General features: G+C 36.3%; 1 protein-coding gene across 1 annotated transcript in view; it reads right to left on the bottom strand.

Moving 5' to 3' along the window:
- Positions 1-19,395, bottom strand: part of LOC107733604 (probable phospholipid-transporting ATPase VA) — a 52,868-nt gene that overhangs the window by 9,237 nt on the left and 24,236 nt on the right. Inside the window, exons 6-15 of the mRNA XM_016545290.1 lie at positions 18,874-19,004; positions 18,380-18,632; positions 16,869-17,086; positions 16,577-16,771; positions 12,642-13,203; positions 7,953-8,056; positions 6,647-6,773; positions 6,012-6,196; positions 3,681-4,032; positions 987-1,063 (exon numbers count right to left, since the gene is read on the bottom strand). Coding sequence (XP_016400776.1) covers positions 987-1,063; positions 3,681-4,032; positions 6,012-6,196; positions 6,647-6,773; positions 7,953-8,056; positions 12,642-13,203; positions 16,577-16,771; positions 16,869-17,086; positions 18,380-18,632; positions 18,874-19,004 — 2,204 coding nt within the window. The remainder of the gene's footprint in view (positions 1-986; positions 1,064-3,680; positions 4,033-6,011; positions 6,197-6,646; positions 6,774-7,952; positions 8,057-12,641; positions 13,204-16,576; positions 16,772-16,868; positions 17,087-18,379; positions 18,633-18,873; positions 19,005-19,395) is intronic.

The following is a 19,395-nucleotide window of genomic DNA, read 5'->3' as shown; positions in this document are numbered from 1 at the left end:
TTCAGGAGCTCTGCTGAGAACAGGTCGATTTTGGCCTGTCTAATTAATATTCATGGGCCTCTCTTCTGATTGGCCTGTTGTTTTCTGAGTGAGGCACGGCCAGGCCAACCACAGTTAACTAGGGTCAGCCGACGTCACAGCATTCTTGCCATATGTCTATGTATCTTGCATCTCACGATTATGTCGTGTATGAAACAATGTCTGTGTGCATGTGTGTAAAATAACTTATATGGTAGTTACATAGCACCTAGACCTTAGTTATCATGAAAAAAGCCAGGAAATTTCAGTTTTGACAATATGGGACCTTTAAGAATCGATATCGTTCCGTAAAAATGAGAATCGATTAATATTGAGATATAGATATTTTTACCCAGCCCTGGTATTTTGCCATCATATCATGGCTCTACAGCTCTGATTTGTCAAGCACATAGTCACATTATTGTGGCAGTTATTTATAACAATACTAATAAAAAAAATAATATAAACAAAGAAAAAAAACAGTGGCTTATAAGTTCATATTAATGTTCAAACAGTGTAATTTATGCTGTAGAACAAAACATAAAAATATGTAACTACAGTATACTCAAAAATACTGTTAACAGAATATAATTATTTGTATTTAGAGTTTTCCCTGTTGCTGACCCTATCAGAAGAGACTGCAACTCATAATTGGGTCATGAACCACCAGTTGAGAACCACTGGTGTAAGGTACCATTTATTAACTGTCTGAGTACAGGCTGTCTCTGTATCCTGGCCAAAACATCTTCATAAAACATGAATTATGTATATCCAGAAATGTGGTGCATTAACTCTGCAATCCTGCTTTACAATGTTCATTCCTCTTGTACTCTACACTTAAGGCAGGGAGTAAATGGTGGCTACAACGCATGGCTCTAGATTTATCCAGAATACAATCATCTCCACCATCCTCTTTCAAACACCTATGTCAACATTACTTCCCCTTGATCGTTTCAGTTTCTCCTTACCTGCATGCCCTCCTGTCCGGAGATTCCCACTCCTACATCAGCCACTTGGATCATACTAACATCATTAGCTCCGTCACCTAGGATGAATGAGAAAAACAGAGACCAAAAGAGGGTGAAAAAGAGGGGAGTGAGTTATCAGTTCCATTTCACTTTGCACAATGTCAGCCTGCATTAATGCAAACATCGCATCAGCAGCAAAGTGCTCTGCTGGCAAAAATAAACAACATAAATTAAACACAAAAGAGCCCAGAAACAAGCTGCAGTTTCTGAAATTAACTGGAATGACAGTGCATTAGCAGGGTGACATGACTTTACATCAATGTCACCTTTTACACACCTAAATAGTCTCAAAAAAAGCTTACTAAGTCAAATCACACAGGAACCCAAACAGGGGGCGGTCATGCTAAATTTTGCATTCCATTCATCAGTTCAAGTTCAGTGAAGTATGAGCTGCAAATTTGTATAGCAATGTTTAACTAGCAAAGGATCTAAACATTTCAAATTAATGTCTTGACTGAAAATCAAATATTTTGGCTTTGTTTCATCCTGTTCTATATAATAGAAGTTTTAAACTAAATGAGGCACATTGTTAAACTATTAAACACAAACTTCAACCAGAAAAGGGTACAAAGACAAAAATGGTGGCTTTAAGCCCTGTTTGAAAGTTAAAGATTTAATGGTTATATAGCAGTAAGCAAGGTTTTTTGAGTGTGAAATCATGAACATTATGAAACAGACTTTAAACATTCCTAACTCTAGAATATTTTTGATTGTCTGCTACATGAAAGGCCAAAATCCAAACAGAAGAAATAAGTACACCAAGTCAGAACAAAGACATAATATTTCAGAATATTTGATCACAGGAAAACTTAGTCCAGTTAGACATTAAATAACACCCAGAGCTAAACCAGACTGAAGGACTATGGCAAATGTGGTGGATATCACTAAAGAAGAGCTCCTGGAGGAGTTAGAGCTAAATAAAATAAAATAAAATAAATAAAATAATAAAAATAAAATAGGTACAAAATAATATTGCATTTTTTTTTTTTATAATTAAAATCTAGTCTGACCACCCCTTTATATAAACATGAGAATAAAAGGTGTGGCCATTTTGAAAGAAGAAAAAATGACAACACAATTACATGATTATTATGAACTGTAAATTGACAACATGCTGTCTGAAACTTCTGTATGGCGAGAGTGTACTTCAGATAACACGTAATATGTGTTCAAAGATGTTTATCTTGGACCTTTGAATCTGCCTTGAGGTATTTTATAAAATCATCCTCTGTTGCCTGAGGCAAAAGGCGTAGTGCTGACTTGACCCCAAGCTATCATCAAAAGCTGACTTTCCAGCTAAAAAGCTAGTAGGCTTTGAAGTATACAGAAAAGTAATAGCCCGCTGAGACCGTCAGTCGCCTTTGTCCAAACTGAAACAAACAAACGTGGCAGCCAAATTCAACAAGACCACCTTTATTTGAAGTACGCCAACAAAGCAAATATGCTTAGCATGAGAACCGGTAACATCTGCTGCGAACGTGTCTGTACACCATAAATGTCCGTTCATTAGAGTCATGCAGTGAAGACGACAAGCCTCTGATTCCTTCTGTAATGAAGTCTGTCAATTTCAAGGCAAAGGAGTTTATTTACAGCACCACCGAGGGTCGTTTGAGCACTCCCTCTCTCAATCCCATCCAAAATGACAGTGTTAATGTTTTAAGCATGAGGCATAAATGAATTACAAATACTTTATTAAGGCAGGGGGAAATGACCTGAGGTAACCTGCTCTTTCTGCAGGCAGGTGGCTTAGTCTTGATGCACCTTGCATCTCTCTCTCCCTAAAGCCATCTGGATAACTAGCTAGAGTGCTGCGTAGGCTTGTAAATGTGGCATTCTGCGCTGAGGAAAGGACAGACACGTGCTGTCCAGTCACCACTGAAATGTTTACTTGGCAACACCTGGGACCATTAATCTTCAAATCTGACTTGCCAAGCAAAAAGAATGAGAAACAACAACAACAAAAAAAGAACATCAATGCTACCCATTTTGTGCTTCTATTAAATTAAAGAACCAGTTATTGTTTAAAGGGACAGTTCAAGCAAAAATTAAAATTCAGTCAACATTTTTTCACCCTCATGTCTTCTCAAACCCATTTGAGGACATATTTTGTACTGGTCATACTTTTCCATGCAATTAGAGTGAATGGAGACTGAAGCTTTCAAGCTTCAAAAAGGATGTAAATGTTTCATAAAAGTGGTCCATTCGACTTTATGTACATTATTATGCACTGATAATCTTCCCATTCAGCTGAACTCCAGTGCTAGATTCAGAAAGGAATCATTCAGATGAGTTTTGTGAATCGTTTTAAAAACCATTGCTACCAGTCAAGGACAACTCGGGCATATTTGAAGATTAAGCAAAAACTTTTCTGGGCTTGAAACAACGTGAGGGTGAGGGTGAGTAAATGATGCCATCTTCAATATTGAACGAGCTATTCTTTCAAACAGAATAACCTGCATTAGTACCGTGGAACACAGTGAAGTTCATTTGTGTGTATTGTCTTGCAGTTGTGTGATGTTTATGGCCACTAGGGGATTGGCTTGCACTGTTAAAAACCCACTTGAGAATAAGCATTTGCAACAAACACTGTAAGAGATAAATCATAAAAAACAACCAAACTAATCCACCACTTACCTATTGCCAACGTCATGACCTTGAGCTTGTTACGCACTAACTTGACCACCATGCTCTTCTGCAGGGGCGTCGAGCGACAGCATAGAACGGACCTGCAACTTCGAGCCACAGCAAGGAACTTGTCCTCCAAACTCTTGTCCAGTGCATAGGCCAAGGTCCGGCCGTCGATCACCAGCCCTAGCCGGTGCACCAGGAAGGGGCTGGAATGGCCAGAGAAGGCCGGGGAACACATTGGAGAAGAGAAGTGGATGCCAGCATAGTCTCTAGCTGCTTGAGGATCTGGTCGAGGGTTGCAAAGGAACTTGGCCTGGATGTAGTGCAGACTGTTCTCGAGCAATACAGCACAGGCCTCCTAGTAAGAGTTCACATGTAAAAAAAAACAAAAAACAAAAAGGAAAATCCCATCAGGACGGTCCTAAAAGGACACAAAGATCTCATGAGGGTTAGACAACATCTGACAAACAGAGAAATTTACCAAAAAAAAGGTTGACTCAGCTCAGAAAAGCAACAAAACAGATCACAATTATGGTATAAATTATATAACAAATTTACTGTACCAAATCACTTTTATACAAGGAATACTCCACCCAAAAATAACAATTTTGTTATCATTTAGTCACCTTCATGTGATTCCAAACCTCTGACTTGCTTTCTTCAGTGAAACATAAAAATCACAGAGACTGAGATTTTCAAAATATCTTCTTTTTTGTTCAATAGTAATCCAAACCGCTTGGTTCCCAACATTCTTCAAAATATCTTCTTTTGTTCCACAGAAGAAATAAAGTCATACAGCTTTGTAATGACATGAGGGCGAGTAAATGACAAGTTTTATTGTTGGGTGAACTATCCCTTTAAGCAAGGAAAAAGTTCTGACTAATACAGCGAGTCAGTGATTAAGACATTCCTGTATGACAGCTCTTTGCCAGTGTGGTTTTTCAAAACAAAACTCATGTGGATGCTTCACGTGTTCTCCAAGGAGACAAAATGAAACATCATGAGAGCTCATTCAAGCCAGTCCAGCTGTTCTATGGGGAAACACCTACAGTCTAATAGTGCACAATGTCATGCAGGGGAATATGCAAATAGTTTGGTATAAAGTTTTGGCCCTTTAGGTCTAAATAAATTACCTTATTAAATATTTTCATTTATGCTGGCCTGATAAGGACTATTTGATGGCTGATGCTGATCTTAGAGAGCAGGTTGGCTGATATAAAGGCAACATATGTGATATCACTTTATTTCAAGTTATGATTAAAGATTACAAGGGCACATAAATCTAAAAACAAAAAAATATATTTTTTTATTTTTATTTATAATAAATGCTGAGATATTCTATAAATAAAAAAGGGTCAATTTTGATTTCATGGTGACTTTAATTTAAAGACAGTAAATAATACATGCTACAACAATTAATATTAATTTATATCAATATTTACTTAATTAGAACTTGAAAATCAATCAACATAATTTTTTTAAAGAATTTATCATGTGCCTGTGCTTAGCTGCTTTCACATAGTAGATATTTGACAAACAAATAACAAAGAAGGAAAAGTGTTGAGATCAATTAATAATAAATATAATAATAATAATAATAATTACTATTAAATATAATATAATCATATAAAAAATAAGTAATCAGCCCTTGGGAGACTAAAAAGCTCATAGTGGAAAAAAACTTGTATGGTAGATGAGTGAGGGGAAAAAAAATAAGGTACAATAGTGGGAGAAATGGAACTACAGTTTGTGTTTTCAGCTGGAACAATCAGGCCTACAAATCATGGGCAATACCTTCAGACATTTCTGTCATTCCTGGTAGCAAAAAGCAAAACAAGAACAAAAATCAAATCAGAGAATAAATAAACAAGATCAAACAGAATCTACTCCAAAGATATAATAGAATTATAAAAAGGCTTTCAACCTCTTGTGAGAACTGATATTAAACATTTCCCAAACTCTGTAGTTGTAGGCAAGTTGTCAGCTGGAGTGGGCAGCCTGAGAGTAATAGTTATTTTTTTAATAAGGCATATGTAAAACACAAGTTGGGAATTCGGAGACATTTCAGCAAATAAATTCTTTCAAACATTTCAAATTTAAATGAATAGGTTCTCAAATTCAGTTTAGTGATAGTGTGGCCTTCAGCTTCATATTGTTTGGAGATGAGAAATCTGATTAAATGATTAACTGCAGAAGTAATCAACAGATCAATTGTTTATCAAAACAGTCATTAGATGTAGGCCGAGCCTCACTCAGTCAGCATTCAGAGGGAGAAGGAAGTGAGGAGAAAGAGTGGAGCCCATGAGGAGAGACTGCAGCAGTGCATGCTGGGTGTACCTGTGAGTCAGCATTAAGAGTGATCATCTCCTCCTCTGGGTCCAGCAGTTTGCAGGCATAGGCAATGTTGATGGCAGTCTCTTGTTTATCTCCTGTCAGCACCCAGATCTGAAGGCCCGCTTTCCTCAGAGAGGCAATGGTCTCGGGAACCCCATCCTGAAGTCTGTCCTCAATACCTGTTGCTCCTATTTAAAAAGACAGACAGAGAGATTTTATGCATGTACCCACTTGTGTGTGGTACTAAGCACTTGTGTTTTGAATCCTGAAATATTAAAGGGATATTTCACCCAAAAATGAAAATTCTGTCATCATTTACTCTCCTTCAAGTTGTTCCAAACCTGTATGACTTACTTTCTTCTGCTGAACACAAAAGAAGATATTTTGAAGAATGTTGGTAACCAAAAAGTTGCAGGTAGCCACTAAAGTCCATAGTATGGAAAAAAAAAAATACTATGAAAGTCAATGGGGACCAGCAACTGTTTGGTTACTTACATACTTCAAAGTATCTTCTTTTGTGTTCAGCAGAAGAAAGAAACTCATACATGTTTGAAACAACTTGAGGGTGAACTATCGCTTTAACACCAGGTGTAACGTAGTACTTAATGGACTAAGTGTGCTTTAGGAACTATTATTACCCAGAAGTTGGAGATTGGTCTCTAGTCGTAATGCAGACTCAAATAGCAGCTCCTCCCTCCTCTGTATGGCTGTCTCAGCTTCCAGGTGGCATTGTAGCCAACTTGCATACTCTTCCTTACTGAGAACCTGGACCAAACAAATACAATCACATCACTGAAAGAGGTGTAACATCAGCTCAAGGAGTTCAATAAATATTATTTGCAATAAATGGGTTTTGATAAAGCAGTGGTTGTCACACTGTAGTACGGTTTCAAAAAGTTTTTCTAGCTTCAAAGAGATGTGTGAAAAAAGAAAAAAAGAGAGAAGAACACAATAAGGTATTCTGGTTGCTGGCTTAAAAAAACAAACAGGTGGAGAAAATAAAACTAACACAAAAAGAGGCTTGCTAAACTTAAAACAGCTCCATTTATGTATGAATTCACACTTAACCGTGTGAAAAATAACTGTATGCAAGCTGTTCAAGGCTTCCCTTCTGTTAAGGTGACTATTTAGCAACAGTGGTAATGAAACATGCCAAAAAGAAGAAAAGCTAGAATTCATACTTTTATTAAAATATATAAGTGTTAGATCATAGCTGGGCTTTAGTGAGAAAAAGGGGGAAAAAGTAATGCATTTTGTTGGTTAAAAATCTGATTGTCAATGACAGCTGAAATCTGCTTTAATAGGTTCATGGGAGCATGTGAAAGTCTGTTGAAAAATTAAGGAAAAAAATAAAACAAAAACAACATCTCAAATCATATGGCAACCAGACTCCCACAAGGAACTCAAGACACCAAGTTAACAAGTCAGAGAAGAGAGTGAGAGCATATTTTACTATCCATGAGATATGGACAGAGAAAGAGAGATGAGAGAAAGGTGGACAGAGAGTGAGAAAGAGTGAGAGATCTGTCACACAGCACTCTGGGAAAAAAATCTAGACTTGTAAACCATCGGTACAAAAACACCTTTAAATTTTCAATGCAAACACTTTGTTTTTATCCAGTAAACTTTAACCAAAAATGTAAATGACAAAATAAAATTTAGGGTTGTCAACTGATTAAAGATTCATATATATATATATATATATATATATATATATATATATGTATATAAAACCCAAATGAAGGTAATTGTAAGTGTATATTATATATTATAACACACAGGATGTGTTGCCCATTTAACTATTTATTGAAATTTAATATAGTCACACATCAATTTTTTGTTTTGTATATAATTAATTGTTATTAATACATCTAAACGTACTTATTAAATTGTCACCCCTAAAAAAAATGTAAATATCTAATTGTTACTGAGAGTTAGTGTTACCTTTTTGGCGATACAGAGTGTTCTGAGACCATCTGCAGCATAAAGATTTAAGTAGTTTTGAGTTTTATACAAGATTTTCCTTTGTCGCTTTCCTTTGCAATCATCTGCAATACAAAAACACAAAGAAAATTAGACAATCCATCAAAATATTCTAACATTTAGAGTAGGATTTACTAAAGTAATGTTAAACGTACACACACAGTGTGAAAAACACATACTGCAAGTAGACAGCTAAACTAATCACTTCAGCCTCTTCACGGCTGGTTCCCTATGTTGCCAATGGCTTCCTCAACAAGGCCATTAGATTTAATCAAGATTGCAGAGTGTTTTGACAGGTTGACTGGATAAGCTGGCTACAGAGCATTTTGAGGTTTATTGCTCCCGTGTTATTGCTCAGTGCATTGCTTCCTGGCAGGAAGAGCAGAACAAACTGTTTGGGATGATCACTTCCCAACATGGATGACCGTCAGCCAAGTCGAGGGGGCGAGAGTGCCAAACCTCACATATTCACCGAATGATTCATCACCACCCCTGCAACTGTGGGACGACTGGACCTGTTTTTCCAGAGACTGATGCATTGACTCAGGAATTAAATGTTCTTAATAAACCTATAGGTAAACTAAATCCCCATATCATGCCCTGACATGATCCTTCAAAGAGTGAAAAGGAAAATCGTATTGAAGTCTTTCATAATATAAGCAACAGTATTTAAAAGGTTAAGTGCGCAATTTTTAAACTGCTAGCAACACAAATGGAGTGGTATCATTCATGTCCACAGCTCATTCCGTGTGGGACGACCTATGAACCGAAGTATTTCAGTATATACAAAAGAAATATTTCAGCATGTACAAAAGTAAGTTAAAGTATGTGCAGAGAATGTTGAAAGCTTGACTGAGCCATAAAAAATAAGCAAGCAAACAAACAAACAAACAAACAAACAACTAAAGTAAGTCTTCACCTTTAAAATTAAAAACAAAAACACAACAAACTACTACTTCACCTTTAAAGCTTGCCTAAATAAAAACAAAACAAACACCCTAAAAAAAAAAACCAAAAAACAAAACAAAACAAAACAAAAACACCAAAAAACAAAGCAAAACACAAAAAACAAACCAAACCCAAACAAAACATAAAACAAATAACAACAGAAGGTCTAGACATGGCTGTTTTGATGTATTATATAATAACTAGCAAATTTAGTCTGGAAATTTAACCAGAGAGGTGGCTACTCAGAGAAATAAAAATTACACACCAGTTTCATATTACTGAAAGAAGGAAATGACTGCCATTCCCCTAGCAAAAACATGGTGTCTGTTCCAAGATTTGTAACGGAGCACACTTTGGAACATTTTTGTCTATGTCCTTCATTTCAACACGTTACATAATGACTGGAAACACACAAGTACTGTTTGTGTTTCCAAATCTTTGTGGTTGCCTAGTCAGGACAGCTTTATGTCAATGAAGTTATAACTTCAATGTTACAACAATTTACACGTCAAAGTCTCGAAAGCTGTGCGGCTCAGGCTGGCACCTGTAGTCTGTTTTTTTGTGCATTGTGTTATTAGACAAGCATGGCAAACATCCCACTGCTCCTGAATGGAGTTATTTTACCTTCAGTTGGTCTGCTGTGCTAATTGAAAGTCCACACCCAGAGGACAACAGTGGTCCAGAAGTACAGGAATATACACCAAGCATGTGTGTCTATGTGCATGAAACAGTCCATAACCTGTAGTGAGGCACAGACTAAGTGTGTGATTGCAATTTTATGCTAACTAACCGCAGCATAGGCTGGACACTTAATAAGCCTGGGGTCTCTAAACATATTTCCAGACTGCCAGCTAAACACATGGCAGAAAGAGGAAATGTCACAACTTCCCAACTACTTGCAATGGCACTAGAAATACTTTTGATCCAAATAGCTGGAAAAAGAATCAAAATCTCAATTGTACAAATCTTAAATGCACTTTCAATGCAATTCTATGGGGCAAGATATTCCACCACTATAAACTTCAAAACACTTTTTAAAATATATAGCAGCACCTAAACATGTTAACAATTAGACTAGTGTGATATAATTACTTGATAACACTGTGTAAAAAAAAAAAAAAAAATGATAATGTTAATAAATGATAATAAATTAACAGATCTTTTTTCTGTATTGTGACATCCTTTTTTAGGGGGAAAAAAGCCAGGGACTTTTATCTATCGGAGACTTATATTCTATCGGTTTTAACTAGTCTTAGTTTTTTTTCTTCTTTTTTTCAAATTTAAAACACTGAATATCCTTGAAAAAAGACAAATTCACTTTCAGAAGAAACACTGCAATTTATTAAGACTTGAATTTATAGACTGGCCTGAATATGTGTTCGTCGGCGGTTAGGGTTAGTTTTTTTTTTTTTTTTTAAATAAACAATGACACTTGTTTTAAGTATAAACAAATTAAACAAGGGATAAAATCTGTAAGTGCAGTAAGATGAAATACACTTAATATCTTATGCAGTGTTGCTTCAAGTAAATTCATCTTGGTTTGAGTATATTTAGATATTTTAACTGGAAAACATCACAAAAAATACTCTCTTTTTTTATTTTTTATTTAATACTTTTTTGTGGTCTGCAAAATATTAGCCAATCTTTGAAATAGACAAGAAAACTAGAAAGTTCCACCCAAAAGAAGGGCACTGGCAACACCAGGGGTTTGTCTGTTTAGAACAGTAGCCTGTCACAACAATTAGACAAATATTACTGTTCAAATACTCACATTTTTTGTATATAATTCTATAACATCCTTTACAAAATATCAGCTTCACATTCCTGCTTTTCAAACTTTTTCAATTGCTATACTGACTTAATGTAAATACATTACAACAAATGTGTGTTTTGTTTTTCATAAAACAAGTGATAAATCATTCTCTTTTCTAACTGTAATATACTACACTGAAAAAAATGCTAAAAAAAAGAAAAGAAAGAACACTGAAAAAATCCATGTTCTGATTTCTTCTGCTCTTTCCTTCAAAAAGATGAGCAAACAGACCGCTTGTGAACTATTCTAAGCCATAGTTTTAGCTCTTTCTTGGCTGTCATCTTGACATTTAGATATAAAGCACAGGGCAGTGCATGTAGTACTTCTTTTCAGTCATTTGTGTACACAGCATTAGCGAAAATTGCTACTGGAGCTTTTCTCATGCCTGGAATACTAACAAGCCAGTCTACCTATGCAATTAGGATAGTTTATTACCGCTAAAACCCTTGGCTACATCAAGAGCCGAGAACAATCTGGAAGCCATCCAGAAGATGTTTGGGTGAAGGGGACGTATTGCCCTTACTATGCTGACTATGTCTATCAGCATAGATCAACAATGTAAATCAAAATCCAGAGGCTACTTTAAGCACTCCAAAGACATGAAAAATTCTAAACATTTCCTTGACAAATCACACCGTCTCACTCTCTGCTCTTGGTAGATGGTGGCTATCTCTCTTTCAATTTCTTGGAGACATAAAAAATTTATCCATCCAATGTCCTGAAGAAATCAGATGTCTTTTGGCCATTTGGCTGTGAGCCGTTATTCATTAATTCTGCTGGAATAAGCCTCATGTGCCATCTAACTGGGGCATGGAAAAAAACAAAAACACAGACTTCATTAAAACTTTAGTATGATCAACAAGCATTCTAAAGCATAATCAACACTGAACATCAAAATAAACTAACCCAGAATAATTGATTCATTTCATAAGGGGGAAGGTTGACAGGATGCCAGGTGTTTGTTATTCTGAATTCCAAATATAAAAGAAGAGAACCATTAGAAAATAAAAATAATAATTCTAAAAAAAGTTACAGACGGTTGAAATTATAGATGGTGAAATTCATAGAAAGTGTCTTTTAGAAGCTACAAGACTGTCAAAACTGCAGCTTCAAACTTTGAATAAGAACATTTTATTTAAAAAAATGCACCACTTAAGGTGGTTATAAACTATTTTTCTTTTTAAAGAAATACTGTATAATTTTATTCAGGAAGAACGCATTAAATTGACCAAAAGTGACAATAAAAGCTTTTACATTGTTATTCTTTTCATCTTAGAATCCTAAAATTAAAAGAAAAGTATCATGGTTGCCACAAAAATATTAAGCAGCACAACTGTTTTCAACATTGATAAAAAATGTTTCTTGCGCACTAAATCACAATATTAGAATGATTTCTGAAGGATCATGTGACACTGAAGACCAGTTTAATGGCTGTTGAAAATTCAGCTGTCGTCACCACAGAAATAAATGGATTTTTAAAATATATTAAAAAGAAAACAGTTATTCTAAATTATAATATTTCATTATATTTTTACATCATATTTCACAACATTTTTGATCAAATAAATGCATCTTACCGACCCATGAAGCACAATCTTTTGAATGATAATACATGCATATATACACATACATAAACACAAAAACGTATATGAAACCGAGGAAGAGAAAGGGGCATTGGGATCGGGACATGACACAAGCCGGACTCAAACCAGCGTCACTGTGAGCATATGAACTTTTTCTCAAATCTGAGCTTCATATTTTAAATATACAATGCAATGCATCAGTATTTCTGAATTGGACTGTCCTATTATTAAATGCACTGGAGCAGCCAAAATGTTGAACCCTAGAAATAAAGTGTGGGAACAAAGTGCTCATCAATGTTGACATACCTGTGGCTGGTCTGATCAAATCCATGATGACTGAATCAGCACCCTTGGAGTAGACTGTGATTTGTTCGGTTAGCGGGTGTTTTACCACCACTGACATCCTCTTTCTTGTGGAATCAAAGCCCAGTGTGTGCAGAAGCTCGAAGCTCAGCTTGCCCAAGTGTGGAAGCTCCACGGTCACCTGATCCGGTAAACGACCGACAAGTGCACACTTATAGGCCCGGGCTGCATAAACCAGCGCTGCCTCATCCGGTGACTCTGCCTCATATCGGAGCTCGCATTCATCTTGAGCCAAAGCTTTTGTTTTTTCAAAGTTGGGTGGGACGGGGCTGAAGGCATGCTGCAGGTCATGCTCTGGACGCTTCTCCTCGTTCAGCTTGGTGAGCGTGCTCTCGGCCGAGGGGGAAGACAGCAGGCTGCAGCCCACTTTATGGGAGGACGAGCGGTTGGTGGCCAGACTGGAGGAGCTGCTGCTGTTGGAGCCAGAGGTCAGACGGCTCGGAGTGAAGCGCTTGATGAAGTCCTCGATGGTCTTCACTGGAGACTTCAACTCGTAGCGACGCACCTTGATAAGAACCAAGAAAAATTTGTCAAAACAAAACTCCTTAAATATTTGTGTGCATTTAATATTGCAGCCAACTGGGAGGTTAATTTGTAAATCATTCCATAATAGATTGCAAGAATTCTTTAAACCGCACATACAGTGACCCCAAGAAGTTTTTGAATACTTAAGCATACTGCAGTCTGAACTCAATTGCTTCAAATATAATATCAAAGTGAGGCATTTATTTTAAATTATAGCACTTTATTAATTATTAATTGAATATATAATTCAATTAATATTATAAATTATTATTAATATTATATTAATTATTTTGCTGCATGGACTTTGTCAGATAATTGTATATTTCTCACTCCAAACTATGCCTTTGATTCTGATTGATGTTTGATATTTATACTGTATTGTTTCTTGTATTTTTCTGTTTTTGTTGTGTTCATGTTTTGATTTGTAAAGCGCTTGAGCTCTGGAAAAGAGCTCTATAAATTAAACTTATTATTATTATTTTTTTTTAACTAAAAGAAAATACGAAGGCACCTGTGTGAACCAGGATTATAGTGAACTCAAACTAAAACTGAAAGAAAACACTTGAAATAAAATAAATGTTAACTAAAATAAAATACAAAACAACTTATTTCATTTATTTTAGCTAGTTTCAAAGGCAACGTTTCTCATTTTCATTTAGTTTAACTTGATGTACTAAAAAAACTAAAATTGAAATAAAAATGAATAAAAACTATATAGACATATTTAAAAACAACAAAAACACACAAATACAAAACCAAAATTACTAAAATTATTAACAAAAATTAACATGAAAGCAGAAAATATAAAAATATGATAGTATCTCAATGACAAAATGGATTAAGAAAAGTGAAATTAGTTCTAAGAGCTAATAATTTGTTTGTATATGATATTTGGTTTGATACTTTGTTCCTAATGCATGTTATACATTTTTACAATTTAAGTCAAGCTGAAGTGTTTATTTGTGTGTGCGTGTGTGTGTTTAAAGATTTAATTAACATTGTGTTTAACAAATTTAAATTAATTTAGGATCTCCTGGTTGAGAACATCTGCTTAAATGTGTATAGACCTCCAAAAATGTATATATATGTATATGTGTGTATAAATATGAACAGATGACACAAAATAATGGTGTCTCATGTCACATTCACCCTATAAAACACTCAAACTTTATGCACAAAGACTCGCTCTGAAAAAAAAAAAAAATTGTGATAGAGAAACTGCAGGTTAATGGAAATTAATTACCATCTCTAACTGGCAACAATTAATTTGTATTACTATTACCCTCCCTGCTAAAATCCACCTTGTAGTTGTTTATCATCCCCCAGGTCAACTGGGTAACTTCTTGGAGGAGTTGGATGTGTTACTCTCAAACTTCCCTGAGGATGGTACTCCTCTGGTACTACTCTGTGACTTCAACATCCACCTAGAAAAACCCCAGGCTGTTGACTTCAACACTCTGCTTGCTTCATTTGACCTCAAGCGAGTGTCTACTAAGTGTTCAACCAACTTTCTATGTTTCTCACACAGAACAACCTCCTGGACAACAACCAACCTGGTTTCAAAAGCAGCCACTCAACTGAGACTGCCCTGCTCTTGGTTACTGAAGCCCCGAGACTGGCAAGAGCAGCTTCCAAATCCTCAGTACTCATCTTGCTGGATCTGTCTGCTGCTTTCGAGTTAACCACCAGATCCTCCTGTCCACCCTCATGAAGATGGGCATCTCAGGAACTGCACTCCAGTGGTTCAAATCTTACCTCAGGGTAGGTCCTTTAGGGTGTCTTGGACAGGTGAGGTTTCTAAGTCACAACTTCTTGCTACTGGGGTTCCTCAGGGCTCAGTGCTTGGACCACTTCTCTTCTCCATCTATATGTCATCATTAGGATCTGTCATTCAGAAATATGGCTTTTCTTATCACTGTTATGCTGATAACACTCAACTCTACTTCTCATTTAAACCAGATGATCCAACGGTAGCTGTTCAAAATGCAGCCTGTCTGACAGACATTTCTGGCTAGATGAAGGACCATCACCTTCAACTCAACCTTGCTAAGACAGAACTGCTCGTGGTCTCAGCCAACCCAGCACTTCATCTCAACTTCTCTATACAGCTAGGTTCGTCAACCATAAATCCTTCCAGTACAGCCAGGAACCTTGGAGTTGTGACTGATGACACAAGACCATATTGCTACAATAGCCCGGTCCTGCAGATTTGCCTTATACAACATTAGGAAGATTAGACCCTTCCTATCAGGACAGGCCACACAACTCCTTATCCAAGCTCTTGTTCTCTCTAGACTGGACTATTGTAATGCTCTCTTGGCGGGCCTTTCGGCATATACTATATCAAGCCTCTGAAACTGATCCAGAATGTAGCAGTGAGAGTGGTCTTCAACGAGCTGAAGAAAACCCACATCACACTTCTCTTCATCAGTTTCCACTGGATGCCAAAAGCTGCTTGCATCAAATTCAAGGTTCTGATGTTTGCCTACAAGACAACCACTGGCTCTGCACCAATATACCTAAACCTGCTACACTGCACATTTGAAGGATAAACCATAAATATCTTTTACACAGAAACAGGAAGTTGCTCCAACTCTACATAGCAAAAAACCATCAAAGGAAGTTAACTGCGGCCAGAAAACACCACAGCCCAAACACAAGACATTAAGAAATTTATATGACACAAGATGCTTCAGTTGTTCTGAGATTAAAACAAATCTCAATCTTAAACCTATATTTAACTGATATCCATGACCTCAACAGCTGTTAGTTAGTTTGCGATGGCGCCGACGCTGATGGCTGCCTCCGTGGCGTGCTCTGCAGTTGTTTTTATGTTTTTGTTAGTTTGTCCTGTCTTTAGTTATATCCCTGCAATCAGTTTCACCAGAGACGAATTGCTGGACATTCGGAAGTACACACCACCCGATATTTCACCGGTTTTCGATTATTCTGATGTTTTGCTGGACATTGTAGTCGGGGGAGTTTTTTATTCCTTATTTTACTTGTTCTATATTTTATATTTTATTTATTTTTATTTTTTATTATCTGTGTTTTTTTGTTCTGTCACTGTCATTCTGTTACACTGTGGAAGCTTCTGTCACGAAAATAAATTCCTCGTATGTGTAAACATACCTGGCAATAAAGCTCATTCTTATTCTGATTCTGATAAAGCTCATTCTGAAGCATGATACCTGACAAAAAAAGGCACCAGGATTGAAATGATTATAAAATTGACTATTTACTTTCTGCACTGACTTCTTCTCAACAGAAATTCCTGAATTGCGTCACATTACTGATGTAAAATAGGTTGTGAATGTCAGTTTCAGCGAATTCCTAGTGGTCGGTCTGCCTACCTTCTGGCGGGGTTGATTGGGTGATGAAACAACCACAGTGTTGCAGATAGTGAGGGCGATGAAAAAGTCAAAGATGTCACGCATGTCAGGGGGAATCTGGTTCAGGGGCTGACTGTGAAAACGCATGAACTCCATCTGACTACTACACTCATTGACTTTATCCATGAGCTGGGGATCTGGAGTAATGTCCTTTTCCTGTCAATCCAATAAAATAAAAGTAGAAATATCATTAAGCGTTGGGTTACTGAGTGATACATGAACAGCTTAAGGTGGAGAGGAAGTGTTTGCTAACCATGGGACTGCTGAAGGCAGTGTGTTTGGACAGAATGCTGGCCCGTTTGGCTTCGGCTCTGCTCCCAGTGCGACGGTGAGATTTGGTGCTCTGTGATCTCAACACCACTTTTCCACTCTGGTGGCTGGTGACGCTGTCCCGCCGTGGGAGAGTTCCACCATGAGATGTACAGTCCTCCTCCTCTGAATCCATTTCCTGGTACATAGCAAGCCTCCTCGCTGTGGGAAAGACATTTAGTTTGTCACTGTTTGAAACATTTGGGCTGTATATGGAAGACCTAAGGTTTCTGGCGCCTTTTCCTCATGCTAATCTTTTATCTGAGCCACCCTAGAGAGAGTGAACTACATTTAATTTTACAATATATATCTATTTATTAGTGCTGTTAATGTATCATGTTAATTTAGAAGCTCAAACTAAGATATGTTTACATATAAATGTGTGTGTGTATGTGTGTTTTTTAAAAATGTTTTCAAAAGAAGTATTTTATACTTACTAAGGATGCATTTATTTGATGAAAACTGTAATATTATGAAATATTATGAAATAATATTATTACAACTGTTTTCTATTTTAATATTTAAAAATGTAATTTACTCCTGTGATGTCAAAACAGAATTTACTGCAGCTATTACTCCAGTCCTCAGTGTCACATGATCCTTCAGAAATCACTCTAATATGCTGATTTTGTGCTTAATAAAAAAATGTCTTCTTATTATCAATTTTGAAAACAGTTGTGCTGCTTAATATTTTTGTGGAAACCACAATCCATTTTCTCAAGGACTCTTTTCTTGGACAATGGACCCTTTTCACATTTCCAGGTTTCTCAGATAGACTATAGACTATGTATAGACTAAACTTCTATAGACTACACCAAAAATATTTGTTGCGTTTCCATTTGCTCAAATAGCAAAAGACACCACGACTTTCAAAAAAAGGCAAAAATAAAACAGAGAGGTTGCTAACAGCAATCTGAAGCGAGAACAATGTCAAATGTAGTTTTACTCCCACAGCCACTATATTAGAAACAACCTCACAGCAGTGTTAACTAGTAAGCACATTGGTATAAATGTAAATCTCTTTTAAAATAAAATGAAAATATATAAAACTTTTCAGGTTTTACAATGCTTTTCATACATTGTGTGAAAAGGGTCCATTGGAAAGTTTAAAAGAACAGGATTTATTGGAATATGAATCTTTTGTAACATAATATCTTTGCAAATTTAAAAAAATGTAATGTCTTGCTGAATAAAAGTATCAATATCTTTCAAAAATAAATCTACTACATGTCTTTGAATGATCTTCATTTGCGGGCTTTTTGATATATGTCATTAATTGTAATAGCTGTGATTAATTACATTATTGGCATATCATGTAATTAACTCGATTAAAATTTTACATTGATTGACAGCTCTATTATTTATACAACATTTTGCTCATATACAGATGATTAATGGTGTAAAAAGAACTACAATGGCCTTTGTGTTGGCACTGCAGACACTGAGAAATCTAACCATTTGCATCATGCGAGTACTCGACTCCTGCCACAGTACAACGGCGAAACACCATCTTGTTTTCCGTGAGCGTGCCGGTCTTATCAGAGAAAATGTACTGCATCTGGCCAAGGTCTTCTGTGATGTTCAGAGCCCTGCACTGGAGGTGAGAGTCTGTTTCCTCATCGTACAGCTCCATGTCCTGATGGATGAAGTACACCTGGCATATCTTCACTATTTCAATGGAAACAAAGAGCGAGATTGGGATCAACACCTGCACCAGAGAAAAAGAGAAGTAGAGAGGTTTGTTGTAGGTTCATGTAGTGTCACAATTTCAACTACCGCTGAGCCTACAACAAGATGGGAATTAAAGGGACCGTTCATTTAAAATTAAAAGTGTGTCATTATTTAATTGAATGGTTAAATCTAAAAGAATTGGAATTTTTCTACATAAGGAGCATCAATTTTAATCTCAAGCACATGGTAGCATTCCCCTTACACCACTTGCTATTCACCTGGAATACTATAATCATGGTCAGGAAGAGATAAATGGCTGAGACCACTGGAGATAAGTCTGTTCCTTCTGGGCTCAGGACGTCAAAGACAGGCTTCTTATCTCCATACTGAAACATCCACAGGCCATGTCCTAGAGGAGGTTTCAGAGACAAACACTTGACAGTAAAAAGCATGTTAAAATGGATTCATGTGTATTGTTATTCAAGAGACACTGAAGATGTTCGAGGAATCTAAAAATGTTGAATGAAACCAAAACAGTGCAATCACTGCTTCCTCTAAAATGCTTCCTCAAATCAGATACATTCATCAATTACTGTAGGAGTCTTTTTTGACATGGTAAAAAGCATAAAAATAATTATTCTTGCTGAAAAGGCAATTAAAAATGGTTTAAATATTAAAATAACAAGATTATCCAAATTAAACACTAACTTCATCTTGTTTGATTATTTTTTTGTTTTTATTTGGGACTTGGATGCAAAAGATAAGAATGTTCATAATAAATGAATTTGGCAGCAAAACAG

This window comes from Sinocyclocheilus rhinocerous, unplaced genomic scaffold, assembly GCF_001515625.1.
Source record: "Sinocyclocheilus rhinocerous isolate Xijiao unplaced genomic scaffold, SAMN03320098_v1.1 scaffold4023, whole genome shotgun sequence".
Classification (NCBI taxonomy): domain Eukaryota; kingdom Metazoa; phylum Chordata; class Actinopteri; order Cypriniformes; family Cyprinidae; genus Sinocyclocheilus; species Sinocyclocheilus rhinocerous.
Note: the sequence above shows the minus strand (reverse complement) of the source record. Positions and strands in the feature narration are given on the sequence as shown.